Source organism: Carettochelys insculpta, chromosome 5 (assembly GCF_033958435.1).
Source record: "Carettochelys insculpta isolate YL-2023 chromosome 5, ASM3395843v1, whole genome shotgun sequence".
In the NCBI taxonomy this organism is placed as follows: Eukaryota; Metazoa; Chordata; order Testudines; family Carettochelyidae; genus Carettochelys; species Carettochelys insculpta.
This window is the reverse complement of record NC_134141.1, coordinates 55,890,359-55,915,250: the sequence shown is the minus strand read 5'-3', so window position 1 is coordinate 55,915,250 and position 24,892 is coordinate 55,890,359. Positions and strand designations below refer to the sequence as shown.

The window sequence follows — 24,892 nt, the reverse complement described above, 5'->3', positions numbered from 1 at the left end:
CTAAAGCAGTCACATCTGATGGTTTATTGTAGTTTGAGTGACCAGTAGATTGGTATCTTATGAGAACTGTAAAGTCCTTTCAGAATCTGAGACAATTCCAGAGAGCATTCTGTCTTCAGTTGGTCATGTAATATTCACATTTAAAAAGAATGCGGGGGCGGTCCGTTGATTGGTGATCTTGCAGTATGATGTAGAAATGTGTGGTTTTTGTTTTTTAATTTTCCAGTGAGATGGAACAGACTGCTCCTGTGGAAGAGACAGACACAGCAGATCACCAAGAGGCATCTGAAGGAGAACCTCTGACCAAGTACAGTCTGTTTTGAATATCTTAATTCTAAAATGCAAACAAAACTGGCCAATCCCAACATTCTTGATTCATACTGGAAGATGTTTAAGACTGTGCCTTTCAATGTGTCTGTAAAGCACTTAGCAGACTTTTGGCACTATATAAATGTTTTAAAATCTGTATAAATGTAGATGCAAAATAAAAATAGGGCACCACTCCCAACTGAGGCCTTCAAATACTACATTTATACTACTATACAATAATTGGAAGCATTGGCAATATCAACCTGCCAAAAAAAAACAAAACCCAAGTGTTAAAACAGGAACTTCTCCCTTGAAATTCATATGGGCAGTGTGGCCTTCCTCATTCAAACCCAGATTTTTAAAAGAATGAGCTATTTTGAAATAGTGTTGCATTGTTTCTTAAAACTAAGGTAAATTGAGATGGATATTTTGCATACTACTAGTCAGTCATTGGTTCTTATCAGTGTCCTGATGTGAAAATTAATTTTGCTTCAATAGATTTTAATTGTCCGGTTTGAAATTAGGTCCACTCAACTGTGTTTAAATATCTCCAACTTGAACGCTACTAACATCAATAATATATGAGAGGCTGGTGACATCAAAATGTAAGGAGTCACATTTCAGCCAACATTCCTTTATGTTTGAAGTTGAGAGGAAATCACTGTCTAACTGATTTGTATTTGGACCAGCTGTTAGACAAAAGTTATTGCCAGACACTTTTTTATGTACATTCGTCTTCAGGTAGGAGAGATTTAAAAATTAATTTTGACCTAATTTTGTAAACTATGCAGTTAGTGTATTTGGTTTATTCAGTGATTTAAACTAATTGGGGATGAAGAGGGTGTCTTCATTAAGAATATTGCTTGCAGAAACTTAGTTTTCAACAGACTTAAATCATGTGGGTAGTGCAGATAGTACAGAATTTAACTCATAAGTATGCATTATACCATTTTAACAGTATTAAAAATCCTGGGTAAGCTTCTTTTACTTGAATAGTGTGGGTCATATTAGTTTTGCATCATTTTCCTCTTCATGGTAGTTGAAATCCAAAATCAAGTCCAGCTGTTCTAGTTCTTTATATATAAATGCATGTGTTCTAATCTCAGTATTGGAACATAAAGACAAGAAAAGTACACCCAACTCTTGTGGGAAAATTCAGTTGGTTTTTAATTATGAAGTTTTATTAAATGTGTAAGCCTATTATTCTTTTGTTTCAGACTTTATCTGCAGAATCAGTAAGATAACTATGTATTTACTTATCCTGTTAAGGCTCTTGTTGCCAAAAGTGGGGGGGCGGGGCTAGAAACTTTTCTTCTGCTTTTAGGATGAGTCCACAGCACACTAGAAGATAGCAGCGTATGCAAAAGTTCTCTGAAAGGCATGCTGTCATATAATACATGAATGTATACGACTCTTCATGATAATTTTTAAAGCAATATACAAACTGAAGATGTATTAAATATATGGGCCTCACTGTAACTCTCTGGTGGAAGATAGCACAGTGAGCCCACTCTTCAGAAGCTTGAGTAAATCCTGTATCTAAGAGGCAGAATACATAATTAGGGGTAGAATTTATTCAGGACATCTACTAAAACCTGCACTGTTGCACAAAGTCAGACTGGGACAGTGCTTTTATGTGTGAGCTTTGCTGCTCAGAATTACAGCATGGGGACTGGTTGAACAGAATACTGGCTTTAGTGTGTTTAAAATGACTGAGTTGTTCTGTCAAAACAAAAAAGCAGTCCAGTAGCACTTTAAAGACTAACAAAATAATTTATTAGGTGGGGAGCTTTCATGGGATAGACCCACTTCTTCAGACCATAACCATACCAGACCAGACTATGGTCTGAAGAAGTGGGTCTATCCCACAAAAGCTCCCCACCTAATAAATTATTTTTAGTCTTTAAAGTGCTACTGGACTGCTTTTCTGTTTTGATAGTATATCGACTAACATGGCTATTTCTCTGTTACCGTTGTTCTGGGGCTCTAGTGTGCGAAATGCACCCTGTCTTCCAGAGCTGATCTCATAACAAGTGGTGCAATAGCAACAGAAGCTTCCTGACAGGTGACTCAACAGGGGCCTTCAGATAGTTTGAACCCTCCCAGACATAACTATTTAATTGTGACTTTGTAGAGGTCACTGATTCCAGTTGCCTGTTAATGACCACTTGCAATTAGGCACTTGGTTTCAAGTGTCATCTGAAAACTCTTAACTGTTCAGTCATTTCCTTTCTTCTCAGCCCATTTGATCTGATCCTTTTAAGAAAAAGACGGCAAAAATTGTGAGGCTGTAAAGCTTGTTGTTTTACTGGTCTGGAATTTGATAAATTGGGAGGCTTTTAGTAGTACTGAGATGCAGTCTTGTGTATATCTTTTCTGCAGTCATCACTAGATTCTTCTCCATGTTACTGTTCTTTAGCTTGCACTTTTAAATTGGTGCTAGGCAGCATAGTTTATCTTGATTTGTCTAAGTGTAACCCCTTAATTCTGTTTGCCCATATTTTTAAATTGCCTAGAATCCTTTGTAGCTTCCCATTGTTTGCAGCCACTCCTAATATAGTATGTATGTGTATATTGCTGCTGTAGTATGAACATATGCCATGCTGTAATTAATATATTAAAACAGTACTGGTCCCAATGGTCTTTATATTCCTGTTTTTATAATTACCCAGAAGAATGTATGGAGCTTGCTTTTACAGTTGGTTTAGGAAATTGTTAAAGCATTTTTGAGGAGTAGTTAGTAATATTTACATATTTCTTTATTTTCTTATTTTTCCTCTTATTGAGGTTAGATTTATTTCCTTACTCATCTGCTTACTGTTGGTATTAAATCTATTCTTCTTCTTCGAGTGTCCCCGTGGGTGCTCCACAATAGGTGACGGCTTGGCCGGCGCCGCAGATCGGATCTTCCAAGCAGTTTCTGCCGGACCGCGCATGCGCCGGCGCGCGCCGCTCCCTGGTGCGCTCCTGGCCATGTGCGCGATCCAGTCCCCGCCAGTTCCTCTCAACCGCCGTCGGCTGCAGACGGAATCCGACTAGGCTAAAGCCACATAGCGTATTCAACGACTTTAATTGTTTTCTCTTTAAAGTTTTCAGTTATTTAGGCTACCATAAGTAGCCGGTTGTTATTTTGTGAAAAAAAAAAACCAAAAAACAAACAACAAACAAGCTACGGAGGCACAGCTCAAGCCAGTCCCAGTAACAAGCGCCGGAGGCCGGGAGCTAGGGCCATCAGCCCTCCTGCTGAGGCAGGCCATCGGACGGGGAAACAGCACAAAGAGGGTGCTAAGTACCCATAAACAAACTCAAAGACTCACCAACAATGTCCTCCTCAGGCTTTAAAAAATGTGAGTCCTGCCGAGAGGCGATGCCAGTGTCCGATGGGCACAGTCTCTGCATAAGGTGCCTGGGGGAGTCCCATGTGGCACAAAAATGCGCCTTCTGTGCAAAATTAACAACAAGAGCACGGAGAGACAGGGAGATGAGGATTAAACTGCTGCTTCTTGACAAGGCCCTCCAGCCAGATGTGCCGGAGCGGCCGCAGCAGGAGGGACCCTCCGGGGCCCTTAGAAGAAAAGCTGCCTCCCTCACTCCATCAGCGCAAAAACGGAGGAGAGTTTCTCCAACCCGATCCCTGCCAGCAGCAACGGTGAGCGGGACGGGAGGAGCAAGCAGCCCCCAGCCGCAGCAACAGCTGATCGGCGGCGGCACGGAGAGCCACGTGGAAGCGGCTCAGCCTCCGATGATCAGCCAGCCGCCCCGCACCGCAGGCAGGGCGGCGGCTAAGCAAGCGCCGGTACCGGCGGCACCGCAGGCAGCGGCACCGACCCCCGGGGAACCGGCGGTGCAGAGCGCGCAGGCACGTAGCCTGCAGGCACAGAAGCACTCCGCACGTGCGGCACCGCCTTCGAGCGTGCCTAGCACGGTGCCGACGGGGCCGGGATCCCCCGCCCATCAGGGGGCGGAGTTACCTCCCTTAGGGAGGGGAAAGGCTGCACACAAGAGGAGGCACTGCAGCCCCTCTCCAGACAGGGCTGTGGAGCTCTTTTCTCACAGCCCTCCGCTCATGTTGCAGACTCCAACCAGAAGGCAGGGGTCCCCCCTAGCCTACCCGGAGCCCCCTTCTCCTTTCCTGCAATCAGCCTCCCCATGGCTGGCACCACCCTCACCCTTCCTGGGATTTGAAACGCTGGACTATTATGCAAAATCGCTCTCTCCAGTGTCTCGACGATCCCCCTCTCCCAGACACAGAGGGTACGTGCAAAGGGAATGGTCAAGGTCACCTTCCCAGGAACAGTGCCTATACTGCCATGGTCGTCCCTACCATGCGGGGCATGGACACCATCGGCAATCTACCAGGGAAAGATCCCCACATACTACCTCGTACCCCCGAGGGCAATCGCGATCGGGGACAGAGACTCAAACGTCCCAGGGGGGACTGGCCGTAGACCCACGAGATTTTTCCCTCGCATACCTCCAGCGAGAGGGCGCACCATCACCATCAAGAACCGGAAGGGTCCAAAGAAATGTACCCCAGCGGTTCCTCGTTTTCCTCCCCGGATGAGGCCACGGCCTTAGGGGACGTCCATCCTAAGGACGATCTCAAACAGTTTCAGGAGCTGTTTAAGAGGGTAGCTTTCACGCAAGGCATCCAGACAGCACAAGTGCAAGAGAAACATCATAAGCTCCTTAAAAATTTGAGCTCCCCGGCCTCCTCCAGAGTAGCAATACCGCTTGATGAAGCGATCTTGGAGTCCGCCACTACCATATGGCAGACCCCTGCAACTATTCCGCCTGTTCAAAAGAGAGCGGATAAGAAATACTTCGTGCCGGCGAAGGGCATGGAGTTCTTGTTTAGCCACCCCCAGCCAAACTCCTTGGTGGTGGAGTCCTCGCAACAAAGACTAAAAACATCTCAATTTAAAACAGGGGGAACGGACAGAGATGCCAAGAAGCTAGAGCTGTTCGGCAGAAAGGTCTACTCCTCCTCCACCTTAACGTTGCGCATGGCAAATTACGCAGCGCACTTGGCGAACCATAATTTTGACAACTATGCCAGATTAACTTCCCTCATGGACTCGCTTCCAGAGGACAAAAAGCCGGTCCTCAAGGCCATAGTGCAAGAGGGCTACGCGGCTGCGAGGATGGAAGTTCAGATTGCTTTGGATGTTGCGGACACGGCAGCACGTTCCACAGCAACTGCAGTGGTGATGCGACGGGAGTCCTGGCTCCAGACCTCGGGTATACCAAGAGATCTGCAAGCGAAGATAGTCGACCTTCCCTTCGACTTGCAGAAGCTGTTTGCTGAATCAACTGACTCGGTCTTTCATTCCAGTAAAGATTCAAGAGCCACACTCAGGACCCTGGGGATTTACACCCCTCCATACTCAAAGAAAAGGTACTACCCACAGCAAAGGCGGTACCAGTACCAGCAACAGCGCCCCCAGTATCACAGGGGTTACGAGCAAGGGCGGCATCAGCAGCACCAGCAGTACAGAACCCCCAGGCGACGCTCACAACAGGGCCGTCCGTCCTCGGGGCGGGGCCAAAGGCCACAAGTTTGACATACAGATCCAGGGCTGCGCCATCACCACCATTGCACAAGATCATCCGAAACGGCTTTTTCACCATCGCCTCCGACCATTCTACGACCAGTGGCAAAGGATCACCACACACAAATGGGTGCTGGAGATCATAGCCACGGGGTACGCCATCCCCTTCCAGTCGCTCCCGCCGCCGCGACCCCCGCCCAAGCCCCACCCTCAGGAGGCCTCCCATGTAGCCAGGCTCAGGCAGGAGGTGGCCCACCTCGAGTTCTTAGGGGCGGTGGAGAAGGTGCCGGAGCAACTGCAAGGGAAAGGGTTCTACTCTCGGTATTTCCTGACGAAGAAAAAGACAGGAGGCTGGAGGCCCATCTTAGACCTTCGTGGCCTCAACAGGTATCTACGCAAGCAACATTTTCGGATAATCACGATTGCCTCCATCCTTACAGCACTGGACGATGGAGACTGGTTCGCAGCCCTCGATCTACAAGACGCGTACTTCCACATAACCATCCATCCGGCTCACCGGCGTTTTCTCCGGTTCATGGTGGGCAACGAACACTTCCAATACAAGGTCCTACCGTTTGGCCTTTCCTCGGCCTCCAGAGTCTTCACCAAGACCTTGGCAGTGGTGTCAGCCTACCTGCACAGACAGGGGGTGTTTATCTTCCCGTATCTGGACGACTGCCTGCTCAAAGGGACCTCGAAAAGGGAGGTCCTCCGCATGATACGCGTCACAGCAAACACGTTCTCCTCACTTGGCCTGGTTATCAATCTGGCAAAATCAAAGATAGACCCCTCACAGGACATAGAGTTCATAGGGGCTCGCATAAACTCGGTCTCGGCGAGAGTATACCTACCAGAGGCTCGCTTTCGAGCCATCGGTTCCCTCGTGCAGGTCATCACCTTCAGCCCTACAGTGCCGGTCTTGACGTGCTTGCAGCTGCTGGGCCACATGGCAGCGGCGACGTTTGTGGTACAGAACGCCAGGTTGCACGTGCGCAGCATGCAACACTGGCTGGCAAGTGTATACAAGCCGGCAGTACACACCGTTCACAGGGTGGTGTCGCCCTCACCTGGGGTGCGCGAATCCCTGCAATGGTGGGTAAACCCCGGGAACTTGCTAACAGGGGTACCCTTCCATCAGCCGCAAATATCGGTTTTCCTCACTACGGATGCCTCCCTCATAGGGTGGGGAGCGCACATGGGCGAAGAGGTGGCTCAAGGACTGTGGTCACCCACGGAACAGTCTCTACATATCAATGTTCTAGAGCTCAGAGCAGTGTTCAACGCCTGCAAACACTTTCGAGACTGTATACGAGGCAAAGTCGTCGGGATCAGTACGGACAATACCTCCACCATGTTTTACATAAACAGGCAAGGAGGAGCTCGATCCCGTACCTTATGCGCGGAAGCAATCCGCCTATGGAACTGGTGCATCGCCCACGATATAATCCTGAGAGCCTCATACTTGCCGGGCGCGCACAACGTGAAGGCAGACCAGTTGAGCAGGCGTTTTGCGCTCACCCACGAGTGGCAGATCCGTCCCGATCTACTACGGCCGATTTTCCATGCATGGGGGTTTCCCCAAATAGATCTGTTTGCCACTCAGCACAACAAACAGTGCCCACGATTCTCCTCCAGAGCAGGGCTGGGCCGGGGATCCCTGGGGGACGCGTTCGCGATCCCGTGGGGGGGCCCCCTGCTTTACGCGTTTCCCCCCGCAGTGCTGATCCACAAGGTTCTGCAAAAAGCCAGGAGAGAAAAGGCTCGGATGATCCTGATAGTCCCAACGTGGGATCGCCAACAATGGTTCCCCCTACTCCTGCGCATGTCGGACCGCCCACCGATGCCTCTTCCGGTGGCGCCGGATCTGCTCACGCAAGCCCAGGGGTCCATAGTGCATCCGCACCCCCAAAGCCTGCGACTGCAAGCGTGGCTAATCCATGGCTCAGCTCCCTAGAGAGCACATGCACAGTGGAAGTACAGCAAGTCCTAGAAAGTAGCAGGAGGACTTCCACTAGGAAAACCTACAAACAAAAATGGACTCGCTTCATGGCTTGGTGTTCTACCAAGCAGCTGGCCCCCCTTTCGGTGCCTATACCTACAATTCTAGAGTATTTACTGGACCTCAAGAGAGCAGGACTCTCGCTATCCTCGTTAAAGGTCCACCTTGCCGCCATCTCGGCGTTCAGACATGAGGATGGGGGGCACACGGTGTTCGCCCACCCTATGGTTACCAGGTTCCTCAAAGGGTTGGTAAACCTCTACCCCCCTCGGAAACCGATTCCACCCTCGTGGAGCTTGGACCTGGTGCTTACCACACTCATGGGACCACCGTTTGAGCCCTTGGCCACGGTTCCCCTTCGCCTCCTTACAATAAAGACGACCTTTCTTCTTGCAATTACGTCGGCTCGTCGGGTGAGCGAGCTTGCGGCAGTCATGGCAACGCCACCCTGCACTGTCTTTTCCAAGGAGGCGGTAACCATACGGCTGCATCCAGCCTTTGTTCCCAAAGTTTCTTCCGAGTTTCACATCAATGAACCTATTGTTCTACCCTCGTTTTATCCAAAGCCTCATACCTCCAGCGAAGAGGCGCGCCTACACCTCCTGGACGTGAGGAGGGCGCTAGCCTTCTACGTAGACAGGACCAAGTCCTTCCGGAAAACGGATAGACTCCTAGTCTCCCTCGCTCCCAAATCAAAAGGAGAAGGTCTCTCATCGCAGAGAATTTCAAAGCACATTGTATCCTGCATAAAAATGTGCTACGAGCTCAAAAAGACTCCTTTGTCGGCCACTCCCAGGGCTCATTCCACCAGGGCGGTGGCAGCATCAACAGCCTTTTTCAAGGGCGTTGCATTGAAAGACATTTGCAGAGCGGCGACCTGGTCATCCTACGACACCTTCGCCAAACATTACGCCCTTTACAGGGTATTCCAAGAGGATACCCGTCTCTCCGCAGCGGTCCTCTCGGGGACCAGCTGCACTTAATCCGATTACCCACCACCTATCTTGGGTTACTGCTGGGTAGTCACCTATTGTGGAGCACTCACGGGGACACTCGAAGAAGAAAGAGAAGTTACTCACCGTAGTAACGGTGGTTCTTCGAGATGTGTCCCCGTGGGTGCTCCACTTCCCGCCCATCCTCCCCGCTTCGGATCTCTGTTAGTGTTTTGCAGGGGCACCCGAGGCGGTTGGTCGAGGAACTGGCGGGGACCGGATCGCGCACATGGCCAGGAGCGCGCCAGGGAGCGGTGCGCGCCGGCGCATGCGCGGTCCGGCAGAAACTGCTTGGAAGATCCGATCTGCGGCGCCGGCCAAGCCGTCACCTATTGTGGAGCACCCACGGGGACACATCTCGAAGAACCACCGTTACTACGGTGAGTAACTTCTCTTTTTTCAGTTCTCCGACATCTAAAAAATTACCCATTAGTCATTCTACACTTCCCTTTCTCTGATCATTTTTTCTTTAGGAAGTCTCTAGTTCCCATCACAAAGTCTGCTGATGTGTTTATCTGGCTACACTTTAATAGCCTTATAAAGGTAGTCAATAGGTTTAGCCAAATACTCATTAGCATTTCATTTAGTGTATTTCTTAGTCTTCTCTGCTAAACTGATTATATTGAATGTTTGACTTACCGGGGTTGTTGGTCTTCTGGAACTTACTAGCTTGAATAACCTATTTTCTTAACCTTTTGGCTAATTATTTTCTTAACCTTTTGGCCAATTATGTTAATTTTGACTCTAAAATATATTGTGGCTTCATTTTCTGACTTCATTTACCCCCTCAGAGTCCTATCAGCTAGTTATGTTATGCAGGTTGAATTTCTTCAGTTGAAGGTAAAGTAAACAAAGCTTTTACTGCCATCAAACTAACCCATATTTTTTAGCATTTATCCTATCTTAAGATTTGTCCCTGGATACTTTTATAGCTGGTAAAATGCTCTGAAGGCAGACATATGTCATTCCAGCACCAGTCCCTTCTATGTGTCATTCAAACAAAGCAATCTCTACAGCAAGAGGAAAAGGCACTTTAATGCTTAGTAAAGGGCTACATCCAGTAGAAATGAAGAACAGAATTGAAAAGCTATGTACTACATTCCTTAAAAGGCTCTTAAGGATACACAAGGATACCAGACTTAACTGAATTACATAGTTTATTATAGTCCTGCCCTGAAGCTATTAAAGTATAGCCAGATAAACAGATCAGCAAACTTCATGATGGAAACTGGAGATTTACTAAAGATCCTGCAGTAAAGTGACACCCTTCTGTTGCTATGGAGACAGATCTGTCAACATTATGATTTCTAGTGCAAGGTCAAGTTGAAAGAAGTCAGACATTTCCTACAATCTAACCTTTGAACTGTACCTATCACGTGTTCATTGAATGCACTCCTATAGTCTAAAAACAAATACAGTAAACCCTCAAAATAAGCTGCTTCAGGTTGCGTGTAACTTCCTTTAACATAAGTTAAGCACAACTTGAAGCTGCTCTGCAGCTGTCAGCCTGCCTAGCTGCCCCTTCTACCTGCCTTCCCCCAGCTGCGCTGCAGTCAGCCTGACAGTGGCACCGCTGAGGGAAGGCAGGTAGAAGGCTTTTAGCCTGCCCACAGTTGGCAAGCTAAGAGCCCCTTCTCCCTGCCTTTCCCCAGGCGTCAGCTGTCAGTGCTGCTGGTGGATGGCAGGGACAAGCAGCCAGGAACCTGACCCACCATGGGTGGCTGGCTGTTCAGTTTCCCAGGTCCCGCAAGCAGCAGGGTGCTGGGAATCAATTGGCAGCCTGGTACCTGGCTCCGCACCCCAACTTGTGCGAAAATTTAAGTTAAGTGGGGGTTGCATTCCCATGTAACTTACGGTTTTACTGTACATAATATACTCCTGAAGTTCTGATTCCTCATGCTTCCAAAATAAATCTCATTCCTTCTTTCATGTTTCAAATTTCTATTTTCAATTTATGAAAGGACATAAACCTACTCTAGGCCAAACCCTAATGGTGAAGTGTGTTGTGCTTGGGGCCAATAAGAGAAGCAAAATGCAGCTTTTGAGGGCCTTTTCCCATTAAAATGGCCTAACTAGCTTTAGGACATTCAAAACTAATTTATAAAACACCTCATTTAATTTCTACTGTTGTGACAATGCACTGTGAAAGAAACAGTTTCTCAGCTAGTCATGGCCCAAACAATATTTGCATCAACGCTTCGAATCAAAATCAGAGACTGTGATGAGCGCCCTGTAGTAAACACCATGTAGTGAGCAGTGGCTTCTTCTTCGAGTGGTCCCTGTGGGTGCTCCACAGTAGGTGTTGGGCTCACCCCGGTGCCGCAGATCGGAAATCTTTAGCAGTCTCCGTCGGGTCGTGCATGCGCCGATGCGCACCAGCCCTTCGCGCACCTTCAGTCACATGCACGATCCAGCCCCCGCCAGTTCCTTCTCAACCGCCAACGGCTGCAGATGGATTCCACTCCGGCTCCAACACCTGAGAAAGAAAACTCTCTCTTAATTTTGTTTATCTTGTTAATAGTTATTACTTTGATAGTTTTAGTTAGCATTGTTAAAGTTGTTTTCGTTAAATGTAGATATAGTTTAAAAAAAAAAAAAAGGGAGAAAGAGAAGAACGGAGGCGGCTGCCTTAAGTGGTCTGCTATCCTAAAAGCCACGAACATTGTTTTTTTTTCTAGGACTGATTAGCTATTAAGTGCCCCATTAACGTTCAAAGACTAAACGCCCGGGCCGAGATGTCCTCACCGGGGTTTAAGAAATGTGCGTCATGCCGTGAGGCCATGCCTGCCTCAGATGGGCATAGCGAGTGCATTCGTTGCCTCGGGGAGACCCACGTTCCACAAAAGTGTCCTCACTGCTCGAAGCTCACGGCCAGAGCCAGAAAGGACAGGGAGATGAGGCTGAAAATGATTTTATTTGATAAGGCCCTCCAACCTGAACCATCAGAGAACCCCTATAAGGAGGGGCCCTCAGGGTCGCACAAGAGGAAGGCGGCTTCCCTAACCGCCTCTGTACAAAAGAAAAGGAAGCTTTCTCCAGCTCGATCCTTGCTGGTAACACCTGCAAGCAGGACAAGCGGCACACAGGCCTCTGACCCGTGGGCTGCTCAAAGCGTGATGACCGTAGTGCACGCAGCTGCGCCAGAGCTTCTGACCATTAAGCAGTTGGCACTGGGGGCGCCGCAGGCGCCGGCATCGGCGGGACTAACTCCCATGGCACCAAGCCCTGGGGCACTGATGGCGCCAGAGCAGGGGTGCCCTGCACGGGACCCAACAGTGCTGGAGGAAGCTATCTGTGCGGCGCTGTGCACAGGGGCACCGAGTGAGGCACCCACAACAGCGCCGAGGGGGCGGTGCCTGCTTCGCAGGGACGGGGAAGAGCAAAGGCTAAAACACGGCACCGCAGCCCATCCCCGGAGGCCACTGCGTTGCTGTTATCGCCTAGCTCCCTCGAGAAATACATCGGGCAGCAACTCCAATGGCCTGCTTCAGACCTCCATCCCCATTCCTTCAACCACCATCCCCCTGGCTCAGACAACCTTCGCCAATCTCCAGTAGGGACCCCTATGAATACTATCACAGAGCATCCCCACCGCTATCAGCGTCATCACGGAGGTCACACTCGTCTAGACACCATTCGTACGTTTTCCGATCATGGTCTAGATCCCCATCACCGGGCCCTTGCCCTGCTGTTATGGCTGTCCCTACCATACTGAACACCGGCACAGGGGGTCCGGGTCCAGGGGTAGATCCCCACCCACACCTCGCCAACACCCCTTCACACAGTCTCACCCCGTGAGAAGGACACAGCCTCCCCAGGTGGATGTTGGTCCACAGGCCCTGGACCTCCCCTCTGAATCCTCAAAAGGGCAAGTATATGAACAAATCCAGGAATCTGAGGAATTAGGGGAGGTATATCATAGCGACGTCTCCTCGTCCTCCCCAGATGAGGGGACTGTCCCTGGGGATATTTCCTCCCCACCCCTGGAAGACCTTAGGCAATTCCAAGAACTATTCAAGAGGGTAGCACAAACACAGGACATTCACATAGCGGAGGTGCAGGAGAAACATCATAAACTCCTGAAAAATTTAAGACCCCCGGCTTCATCTAAGATCGCTATCCCACTAGATGAAGCTATTATGGAATCAGCCACCAACATATGGCAGACTCCAGCCTCCACCCCTCCCACAAATAAGAGGGCGGATAAGAAATACGTTGTTCCAGCCAAGGACATGGAATTCCTGTTCAGCCACCCCCAACCAAATTCCCTGGTAATCGAACCTTCACAGCAGAGATCCAAGACACCCCAATATAAATCAGGAGGCTCAGAAAAAGATGCGAGGAAATTAGACACGTTCGGTAGGAAAGTCTATTCCTCCTCTACCTTACTACTCAGAACGGCAAACTATGCAGCACACCTGTCAAACCACAACTTTGACAATTATTCCAGACTTGCTTCCCTCATGGATGTCCTTCCAGAGGATAAGAAACCGGTGCTAAAAGCGATCGTCCAAGAGGGCTATGCGGCCTCATGAACAGGAGTCCAGATTGCCCTGGACGTGGCAGACACGGCAGCATGCTCCACAGCCATAGCAGTGGTAATGCATAGGGGAATCATGGCTTCAGACATCCGGCATTCCCAGCGATCTGCAAACAAAAATCATAGACCTTCCATTTGATTAAACAGAAGTTATTCGCAGATTCAACTGACTCGGTCCTACACTCCAGCAAGGACTCGAGAACCACGCTTAGGACCCTGGGTATATATACCCCTCCGTGCAGGAGGAAGAAGTTTTACCCCCAGCAAAGGCGCTACACTTATCAACCTCAGCATACACAATACCAACGGAGTTATGACCAAGGGCGCCACCACCAGCAGCAACAGTATAGGGCCCCCAGACAACGCCCCCAGCAGGGTCGCACACCCTCGGGGCAAGCCTTGAGACAGCAAGTTTGACAGGTATGTCAAGGACTGCAATATCAACACCATCCCTCAATGCCAATATCAACACACATTCCACTATTGGCTCAAACCATTCTACTCTCAATGGCAAAACATCACCACGGACAAATGGGTACTGGAGACTATAGCCATGAGATACACGATCCCCTTCTAATCACTGCCTCCACCGAAACTGCCCACCCAGTCCTCCTTCAAGGACCCCTCCCACAAGACAAGATTAAAACAGGAGGTGGACCATCTCATGTTCATAGGGGCGGTGGAGAGAGTTCCGGAACAATTCCGAGGGAAGGGGTTCTATTCCCGGTACTTCCTAACAGAGAAGAAGACTGGGGGCTGGAGACCAATCCTGGACCTACAGGCCCTCAACCGGCATCTGCGCAAACAGCGTTTCAGGATGGTTACAATTGCCTCCATACTTACAGCATTGGACGCTGGAGACTGGTTTGCAGCCCTCGACTTGCAGGACGTGTATTTTCATATAGCTATTCACCCGGCACACAGACGTTTCCTCCGCTTCACAGTAGGCAGAGAGCACTTCCAATAGAGTTCTTCCGTTCGGTCTCTCTTCAGCACCCAGAGTGTTCACCAAAACACTGGCGGTAGTATCAGGTTACCTACACAGACAGGGTGTGTTCATTTTTCCATACCTGGACGACTGCCTACTGAAAGGGGCCTCAAAGGCAGAGGTCCTATGCATGATACACGTTACTACAAACACATTCGCCTCGTTGGGCCTAGTTATCAACCTCTCGAAATCAAAGACCGAGCCTGCGCAGAATATAGAGTTCATAGGGGCACGCATAGACTCTACTACATCAAGAGTATACCTGCCCGAGGCCCGTTTCCGCACCATCAAATCCCTGGTACAAGTGATGACGTACAGCCCCACAGTGCCAATCCTAACATGTCTACAACTGTTGGGGCACATGGCAACCACCACGTTCACGGTACAGAATGCCAGGCTGCATATGCGGGGCCTGCAGCATTGGCTGGCAAGCGTTTACAAACCAATAGTCCATACAATCCACAGGGCAGTATTGCCCACAGCGGAGGTGTGCAGGTCTCTGGCATGGTGGGCAGATCCCAAGAACTTGCTAGTAGGGGTGCACTTCCACCAGCCACAAATCGCGATTTTTCTTACGACAGACGCATCCCACGTGGGATGGGGAGCGCACATTGGCAACAAAGTAACTCGGGGGCTATGGTCCCCCATGGAAAAGACATTGCACATAAACATACTAGAACTCAGAGCAGTGTTCAGCGCGTGCAGACACTTTCGGAAATACCTGCACGGCAAAGTAGTTGGGATAAATACCGACAACACCACCACCATGTTTCATATCAACCGGCAAGGAGGGGCCAGATCCTGTGCACTATGCCCGGAGGCAGTCCGGTTGTGGAACTGGTGCATTGCCAACAATATAACGCTGAAAGCCTCATGCCTACCCCGTGTCCACAACGTGAAGGCGGACCAGCTAAGCAGGCGATTTGCGCTCACGCATGAGTGGCGGGTCCATGCCGATCTGCTCCAACAAGTTTTTCACAAATGGGGGGTTCCCCAAATCGATCTGTTTGCCACTTACAACAACAAACAATGTCCTCAGTACTGCTCCAGAGCGAGCATAGGACAGGGATCCTGGGGGGGGCACCTTCACGGTGCCACGGAAGGGCCCTCTACTTTATGCGTTCCCTCCCACGTCACTCATTCACAAGGTTCTAGAGAAAGCCAAAAGAGAGAGAGCACGCATAATACTGATAGTTCCAACCTGGGACCGACAGCAATGGTTTCCTCTACTTCTGCGCATGTCATGCTGGCTGCCACTCCCCCTACCGGTAGTGCCGGACCTTCTCACACAGGCTCAGGGGTCCATAGTGCACCCACGCCCTCAAAGACTCCACCTACAGGCGTGGCTAATCCAGGGCTCAGCACCTTAGAGAGCACATGTTCAGAGGGAGTGAAACATGTCTTGGAGACCAGTCGAAGGACTTTCACCAGAAGGACTTACGCGCAAAAGTGGAAACGAGTCATCTCCTGGTGCTCTTCCAAGCAGTTGGCCCCTCAGGGCGTCCCTATAACGGCAATTCTAGACTACCTGCTGGAGCTAAAATGAGACACTCTTCCTATCCTCTCTAAAGGTCCATCTTGCAGCTATATCAGCGTTTCAACATAAAGAGGAAGGACCAACCATATTCGCCCATCCTATGGTCACACGGTTCTTGAAGGGGGTGGTAAACCTGTACCCCCCTTGGAAACCGCTATTGCCATCATGCAATTTGGACTTGGTCCTCCACACGCTGTCGGGACCACCCTTTGAACCATTGGCCACGGTACCCCTCCGGCTACTTACCCTGAAAACAACCTTCCTTCTCGCCATCACTTCAGCCTGTAGGGTGAGCGAACTCGCAGCAATAATGGCAACGCCACCCTGCACAGTATTCTCAAAAGAGGCGGTGATCTTACGATTACACCCGGCTTTCCTTCCAAAGGTTTCCTCAGAGTTCCACATTAACAAACCGATAGTATTACCCTCATTTTATCCTAAGCCTCACAACTCCAGCAAAGAGGCGCGGCTGCACCTACTAGACGTAAGGAGGGTGTTGGCCTTTTACATAGACAGAACTAAGCCCTTCTGGAAAACGGACAGACTCCTGGTTTCTCACGCACCCAGGTCGAAAGGGGAAGGCCTATCCTCACAAAGAATTTCAAATCACATCGTATCCTGCATAAGACTGTGCTATGAGCTCAGTAAGACCCCTCTGCTAGTTCCACCCAGGGCTCACTCCACCAGAGCGATGGCAACGTCGACGGCCTTCTTCAAAGGCATCGCGTTAAAAGACATCTGCGGAGCGGCAACTTGGTCATCCTTACGACACCTTTGCCAAGCATTATGCCATGCACCGGGTGCTCAATGAGGATACACGCCTATCAACAGCAGTCCTATCAAGGGCAAGCCGCACATAAGCGGACACCCACCTCCTTAATTGGGGTCACTGCTGGGTAGTCACCTACTGTGGAGCACCCACAGGGACCACTCGAAGAAGAAAGAGAAGTTATTCACCTGTGTAGTAACGATCGTTCTTCGAGATGTGTCCCCGTGGGTGCTCCACTACCTGCCCATCCTCCCTGCTTTGGAGGTCTGTTTTCATGTTTTTGAGAAGCATCCAGGGCGGTTGGTCAAGGAACTGGCGGGGACTGGATTGCACATGTGACTGAAGGCACGCGAAGGACCGGCGCGCATCGGTGCATGCGTGACCCGACGGAGACTGCTAAAGATTTCCGATCTGCGGCGCCAGGGCGAGCCCGACGCCTACTGTGGAGCACTCACGGGGACCCATCTCGAAGAACCATCATTACTACACAGGTGAGTAACTTCTCTTTCCTGCGCTAGTTATGCCCTTCACTGATAGTCATGTATGGAGTGTATTGCAATAGTTTCTGCACTAGGCAGGATTATGTCATGGTCTGCATCTTAGAGATTGTAGGAAGTCTAGTCTAATGCTGATAGGTGGTGTTCAGAAGCCACTTTGTCTCGCTCTTGAGAAACCACAAGTGATCAGATATGGAAACTTCTCAGATTATGAACTTGGTCTGCCCTGGATATGCTTGCTTTTTGTCAATCTCTGTCATGTTTCATATGCTTCCCAGTACATATTGATATTGTCAGTCTTCAACATGAGTGACTTTTGGTCAGCTTGATCTGATCCATGCCTTTTTTGGCCAGATGATGAACCATGTCCTATGAGGTCTGACATGAGAGTTGCATGTTACATGCATATTGATGACTACATGGCGCAAATTCTTTCAAACCTCCCCCACCCCCCCATCTTGTACATGACTTTTATGAAAGAGATGATAAAGTAGAATCCTGTGCAGTTGTTCTGGAGAAGGTCATCAGGGCCAAAAGGTGATTTCTCAGTAGATTCCAGGATGTAGTTTTGGCAGTTTGATTCTCTGAATCATGATTCTGTGTAGCCTTGTTCTGTCCTGCTGACTGACCACAAAAATTTGTGGTCACTGGTATCCAAACCTGCTGACAGGTTGGTCTCTAACTTGCTGTGAGCTCCACGAACAAAACTGCAGGTCCTCTATTATACTAGATCATAAGCCAGACTGGCTTAGTGTGGTGTTCATGTTCCTTGGCCTTTGTTAGATGTGCCTTTCTATAGTAAGGAAAGTAAGAGAGAGCAGTAGTTAACAGTTGTTTGCATAATTTCTCATGCTGACTTCGAAAAGTAAATGAGTCTATGCTTCAGGTGTATCTTCCATAATATTGAAGCTCTTCAAATTCAGAGATGGCAGAGAATCTCAAGCATTCAATATACTGTACTTACCAAGGTAGTCTTGCTTTAGGGTGTTTTTAGGTTCTACCTGGAATGTCACAAGCTAATGGTTTTTACTTTACAACTATAAACCTTTAGAGTCACTGAAGCAGAGCCAGCGGAAGAAGTAGCTCAAGAAATGACGTTAGATGAGTGGAAGAATCTGCAGCAACAGAATCGACCAAAGCCTGAATTCAACATCCGGAAGCCAGAATCCACTGTTCCTTCGAAAGCCGTGGTGATTCACAAGTCAAAGTATAGAGAAGATGTAAGCATTGCCTTAGGATTCTCTAAATTCTGCTTTCTCCCTGGATTAGGACACTGGCTTCTACTTTAAAACTGATTTTGAACAAACTCTCGTTTACTAAGTTTCTCATATATTAACTTTGGACAACATTTTGAAACACCTTGTGTTTAGTTTACTTATTGCTATATTAATGCATTTTACCTGTGTATACTGGAAATTTGATTTTCCAACATCATCATCATCCTAAATACCAAATTGTCCTGTATCTGGTCACTATTGGATCACAATTGTTTCTGAACCATTTGAGAATATTGGAATGATTTTGAGGATTACTGTTGTGCTGCTTGAAGTGACCCAAAAGAGCTTGTTTAATTTTCTAGAGCTCTTATTCTGCTCAGAGCCATTGTACTGTTATAACGAAACTTATGGGGTGAAATCTTGGCCCCATTGATATTAGCAGAACCAGATTTCTGTCTTAGATTCTTGCCCTTGTAGACTATAAGCTTTTTTGGGCGGGTAGTGGGGCAGGAGAGGTCAGTGTTAAGTGTTTGGCATCATGGTGTGGGGGCTTGATCCTTCACTAGGACACCAATAAATCTGAATTAAAAAAATTAATTCAACATATGTTAGTCACTGTTGAACAGTGATAATTTGAGTAGATTCTTACTTTTGTGTTCGTGTAGACTCCTCCCACTTCTACACACCTAGTGAGTTGAGGACCTGTCTTCCATAGGAATGTGCCTTAAATTTTATTGTACTCCTGAGTAGACTTTAGGGCTGGCAGTGTAAAGCTAGTATACTAGGAGATGGGGCCCTACAACAGTAATGACTTGTCTGGTCACAGGTATTACTTACCATGCAATGTGTTACCCTTCAGGATGGGTAGAAGGGGAATATGATTTGCTGTTCCTTGTTATAGCACTACCATGTACTTCCAGTGTATTATAAGAAGGATGTTATAGAAAATATTCAGTTCCTTGGCTATACTAATGCTAATTGTTGCCCTGTACTGTAGCTATAACTGTGGCAAATCTCACAATGGAATAGATCAGTGGTAGCAACTGATAAGTAAATTGCAGCATTCCATTCTTATTTCTTCCCAGCCCTTCCCAGTAGGATAACTCCCTGAGCCAGATCGTGTGGTCCCTTGGGAACTGTCTAGTGAAAATTTTTTTCAGTGTGGGAGTTCTCTGGCAGTATAGAGGTGGCACAGCAGTTTGTGTGCTTATGCTGAGCTGCACAAGAGCTAGCACAGAGCTAGCCCAAGACTGGGAGGGCTGTCATGATCTCCCTTGTTGCCTGCACTGCCGTACACAACTCCTGTCTGTCCAGGGAGTCTGATTTGACTAGTGTGCTCTTTTAGTTTGTAGGATAGTAACTGTTTCTGCAGTTCTGAGCAGCATGCTAATTGCAGAGACATTCTCTTGTAGATGTTAAAGGAAGATTTTGAAGAGGACTCTCACATCTTCCGAAAAGCAGCTAATGATATAACTTCTCAGCTGGATATTAATTTTGGGAACCTTCCTCGTCCTGGGCGTGGTGCCAGAGGAGCACGAGGAGGTCGTGGTCGTGTCAAAAGAGTTGAAGATACAGGACCTAGACCAGAAGTGGTGGTAATTTTTGTTTTTGTAGCTATACATTTCTCAATGACATGAGAAATGTTGTTTGTTTTTGGTGAGGGGGCAGAGTTGCCTTTGTTTTTTTTTTTCCCAAGAACTTGTTAGTGTTAGCATTTCAGTTGGTAGTATGTTGCAAATCGAGTGGTGCGGACTTCCCACTAAGAGGTCAGAGTTCAGGTCACTGTAGAACTGCTAGACGGAGTAGTAATACAGGAGAAGTGATGTCCAGTTTCTGAAAACAGATATAAGACACAGGAGGTACAACTTTCTATTAAATAAGTGACAAGTCAGAAATGGCAAATAGTTTCAAGTCAAAGGTAATTTAACTACTAAAGATCACAGTACCTGATCTTTTCCTTTCAATCCCCTGATGTAACATATATTCAAAACCAGTCTCCTTGTGGAACTAGCTTCTTTCCATTTTTACTGACCTATGGCTACCACTGGGATATAAAACCCAGAACATCTGGGATGATCCTGAGCCCATCAAACTGGGCAGCTGGCACCATGTGCTGAGCACCCATTCAGATTTAATGTGACAGGTACCGCAAAAAAGGGACGATCCTGGGGAAACTGGTAGCTAATAAGAACCCTAATACTGCTTGAAGGTGAACAAATACGGAAGAATGTGTTTGGTTTTGCTTTTTTAAGTAAAATCTCCATGGTTCCTTCAGTTCAGCAGGGATAAAATACTTAGCCACATGTAAAGTTTGGAACTATAAAAGGGACATGGAATTAATCCCTCTTGTGCTTTTGTTCAGTAAAGCTACAGGCTGAAATAATGAAGCAAATCAAGTGTGAATCACAGTAGATTTTGCACACAACTAAAAATAAACTTCAGAAGAACTGAAGAGTTAAGAATAACTTTTCATTCACTTTAAATGGTGAGCTGCTTCCTGTGTCTATTGGTAGATTTCCAATAGACAGAATTGAAAGTATCTGAGAGATGTCACTTCCTTCAGTCACTATCCCTATACTATAAATATACCCAGGCCACTGTGACAGGTGCAATTCTAGTACCTGCATAGAAATACTCACAGGTACAGAACAGTTAATAACATTAAGTGCCTCTTAATATAGCTTAGCAAATAAAATGGAACTAGCTCTGAGTTAGATAGGATGCATCTGGCGTCTCCATAATCTGCATATTTTCCTAAATGTTCTTCCTCCTTTTGTAGACCCAAATCGTTGCTCCAAATCCTGATGACCCCGAGGATTTTCCTGCTTTAGCATGAAAGAACTGTCCTGAATGGCAGCATCTCAAAGTAGCTGTGAAGAGACCAGTTTTATGTTGCTGTGGAAAAGGATCATCTGAGTCTAAAGGAAAAACTGATTTTTTTTTTCTCATGTAAAATGATTGCACTTCTATGGTATTAAGGGAAGGGGGCACCAGAGATGAGTGGACTGGGATCTTGCTACAGATTCCTGCACCTCCTTTTGGGATAGCTGTGTGAATGCTCATGGTGTTATACTCAAGGGATTTCAATAAAGTTCAAGAGTACAGTGTTTAAAATGTGTATATAGAGATTATATAGAATTTTCCATGAAAGCACAGTGAAATGTGAGCTGTACAATATGGTCTGCTATTGGAACTCTGTAGCAAACCCCTGTAGACACTTGAAAGCTGCTTTCCTTACTCCATTGAGTGAAATGTACCTTTGCATATTTTAAGCAGTTATACTGCGATTTTCAGAAGTTGACAAATAAAGGAAACTGCTAATTGGTTTGGGTGTGACATAGTTATTTATTTATTTATTTTAAATGTCCCACTGCAGCAGTGTGAGAGAAATGGAAACTCCATGCAGTGGGGTCCAAACCAAAATTTGGCAATCACTACAGTGCCCCCCCGCCACCTACCCACCCACCTCGAAGCCAAGCGCCATCCTGCCCTCACTCCCAGCCAGACACACCTCTCCTCCCCCTGTGCAAACTTCCGGTGACTCCCTGGAGCTGCGCCACCTCAAGCAAGCTGCAAGAGAAGGTGCCTCCGCTGCTGCCGCCACATGCTGTGGGGCATGTGCATGGAGGACCAGGGGGCGTGCCACATGTGCAGCTCTAACAAGCCGTGTTGCCACACTGCGCTGTCCAGTTCATCACATATGGTGGCCGGACAGTGTATCGGACACCACAGCTCCACTGTGGTACTGTAGAACAACTAGGTCCTCACCACTACTACTTGTGTGCGGAATACTTGACTTTGACTTGAAATGAGTTTGGTTCATTCTGTGCTGTATAAAATGCTGCTTCAAGAAGCAGTTCCAGCTTTTTGTAGTTGCTCCCATTAAAGTACTTTCTAAAACTTAAGCTGCAAGTCCACTCACTCATAGGGAAGCTGATTGGGTCTGGGTGGAGAAAGAGGCAGGCTTTGATGTAATGCTGAGGCTAGGGGATCTGAGTGGCCTGTCGAAGTTGGATACTAAGTGATCCTTCTTCACAAATGTCACAAAGACTTAAATATGAGCTGCAAGAGGACCCTAAATAGCTAAAGCCACATTGGAGCAGAGTTGGTGTCTGGATATTGATTGTACGGCAAATGAGACTTATTAGTGGCCAACAGGAATAGCTACCACCAGCCACCTCCAGTTGCTGCTTCTGAGGAGCAGAGAAAAAGCCTTTGAATTCCTGCACAGGCTCGGTTCCTTTTCTCTTTGCTCTTCCTTAAGCTTCCTCCTGGGCTGCCCATCTCTTGCACAGCTAACTGCAACAGAACAAGGTAAGGTATGAAGTGAAATCTATCCACATTTGAAGAGAGGAGGTACCATGGTGAGATGTCACCAAAGCACGATTAGGATATAGTAGTGGCAGAGTAAGAGCTGTTTAAATGTGAGGTGAAAGGGGGTTGGTGCAGGCTGGTACTGTGTGCTGATAAGAACCGGCCATTGGTATTGGCTTCTACATAGCCTCGAGATTAGTCATTGTCCCAGTTGCTCCCTCAGATCCAGCAGTGCAACCTACTTACATTGCATCTGTGATGGGGGTTGGGAGCAAAAGGGCAGCTGCCCCAGGGCCTGTTGACTTACAAGGGCCTGGAAAAGAAAGTTACTTGCCTTGTGCAGTAATGACTGTTCTTAGAAGTGTTTGTTCCTATGAGTGCTCCACTGTTGGTCACGGATGATCCCTGGAGCTGCAGTTTGGAGCGTCTCATACAGATGTGAGACATGGGTGATAACGAAAGATTCGAAAAGAAGAATATTGGTGTTCGAAAGGAGTTGTTACAGAAAGATTCTGAGAACAGGATGGATGCAGAAGGTCACCAATGAGAAATTATATGGGAAGATACAGCTGAAAGAGAACCTGCTGCAGAAGGTATAAAACAGAAGCTACAACTATTTGGACATATTTGCAGAATGAATGATGAACGAAAAATCAAACCCTGGTATTTGGCATAATGGATGGCTCGAATAGGAGAGGCAGACCCCACAGAGAATGGATAGATGATGTAATAGATTGGTGGGGAGCTAGTCTACAGAAACTAAGCCACTCTGCACTGGGTAGGGAAAGATGGAAGGAAATAGTGAGAGAGGCATCAGACACCAATGGGCGCTGAGCCCACAGTTGATGATGATGATGATGATAGCAGTTGACAGTTGGGATGCACATTCGCAGGCAGCGCCTCATGCCACTGACATCTGGTGCCTCATGTGGCATCCCCAACCACCATTTCAGTTCTCATCTATGGCTGAGTTACTGAAAACTCCAAGTAGAGGGGAGGAAGGGAGGGCCATGGAGCACCCCAGGGGCACACACCTCAAAGAACAGTCGTTACTGCACAAGGTGAGTAACTTACTTTTCTTCTTCAGGTGATGTCCCTGTGGGTGCTCCACTGTTGGTGACTACAGAGCAGTATTCCGTGAGGATGGTCAGTCTGAGTTATTGCTGAGCAGTGGAGGATAGTGCCACTGCTGTATCAGTTGCTATTTGAAACATGACAGCATAATGTCTAGCAAAGGTATGGTGGGATGAGCATGTGGCTGCCTTGTATATGTCCTTCAGGGAGATGCTGTTCAGGAAGGCAGTGGATGTTGCAGCAGCAGAAGTGGAATGTGCGCTAGGTGGAACTGGCAAGTGTTTATTCCGAAGAGAGTAATAATGTAGCATACAGGCTACTATCAACTTGGAAATGTGCAGCATTGAAATCAGAGTGCCCTTGGAGTGGTTTGCAAGGGGCAAGACAAGACATGGAGATTTATGGAACTTCTGTGTTCTAGCGATCTAAAAAGCTAGAGCCTGCCAAACATCTAAGCTGTGCAGTTGTCTCTGAGGGGTACGTTAGGTTTCAGGTAGAATTCAGGCAGGATTATGTGATTGTTAACACTGAAGGAGGAGCTGATCGTAGGCGTAAATGATGGGTGTTGTCTTAGAGTGACGTTGTCTTTTGTGAATATAATATATGGTGGGTGTGCCATGAGGGCCCCATCTCACTAACCATCCTTGTAGAGGTGATGGCCGCCAAGAACAGCACCTTCATAGTTAGAAGCAGGAGTGGGCAGGTGCCTATAGGTTCAGAGGGAGGCCTCATGAGACAGTCCAGGACTAGATTTAGTTCCCAGGAAGGTGCTGGGTTTCTGTGAGGGAAATAAAGGCTGTGGAGGCCTTTGAGGAATCTCTTTGACTGGGTGGGCAAGCACAGATGCTCCATCAACGTGCTCATGGAGTGCTGTGATCTCTGGTAAGTGAATGAACCTTGGTGGATGAGATGGATAGGCCCCTATTCTGTAGATGGTGTAGATAGCCGAGGATAAGATGGAGGGAAGCTGTACAGGGGTTGATCTGAGACCATTGGCTCCAGGATGTGAGCTGTTTCCATTTGGGCAGGTAGATCTTTGGAATGGATGGCCTCTGAATATGTTCTGAACATTGAGATTTGGTGCCTTGGAACCACAAAGAAACC

At 47.8% G+C, this 24,892-nt stretch overlaps 2 protein-coding genes across 5 annotated transcripts in view; one reads left to right on the top strand and one right to left on the bottom strand.

Moving 5' to 3' along the window:
- HABP4 (hyaluronan binding protein 4) overlaps positions 1 to 21,725 on the top strand; it is a 44,870-nt gene extending 23,145 nt beyond the window's left edge. For both annotated transcript variants that reach the window (XM_074995108.1, XM_074995107.1), the window contains 4 exons: positions 227 to 307; positions 18,235 to 18,403; positions 19,813 to 19,995; positions 21,180 to 21,725. In XM_074995108.1, coding sequence (XP_074851209.1) covers positions 227 to 307; positions 18,235 to 18,403; positions 19,813 to 19,995; positions 21,180 to 21,236 — 490 coding nt within the window. In that variant the 3' untranslated portion in view covers positions 21,237 to 21,725. The remainder of the gene's footprint in view (positions 1 to 226; positions 308 to 18,234; positions 18,404 to 19,812; positions 19,996 to 21,179) is intronic.
- Positions 9,431 to 24,892, bottom strand: part of CDC14B (cell division cycle 14B) — a 166,527-nt gene continuing 151,065 nt past the window's right edge. Inside the window, exons 13-15 of one of the 3 annotated variants that reach the window (XR_012645702.1) lie at positions 14,236 to 14,429; positions 13,271 to 13,499; positions 9,431 to 11,328 (exon numbers count right to left, since the gene is read on the bottom strand). Coding sequence is in view for 1 of the 3 variants with exons in the window: in XM_074995105.1 (XP_074851206.1) it covers positions 14,426 to 14,429 (4 nt within the window). In the remaining 2 variants the exon portion in view is untranslated. Of the gene's footprint in view, positions 13,500 to 13,648; positions 14,430 to 24,892 lie in introns of those variants that run through there. The other 2 variants (XR_012645701.1, XM_074995105.1) reach the window with 2 other exon arrangements.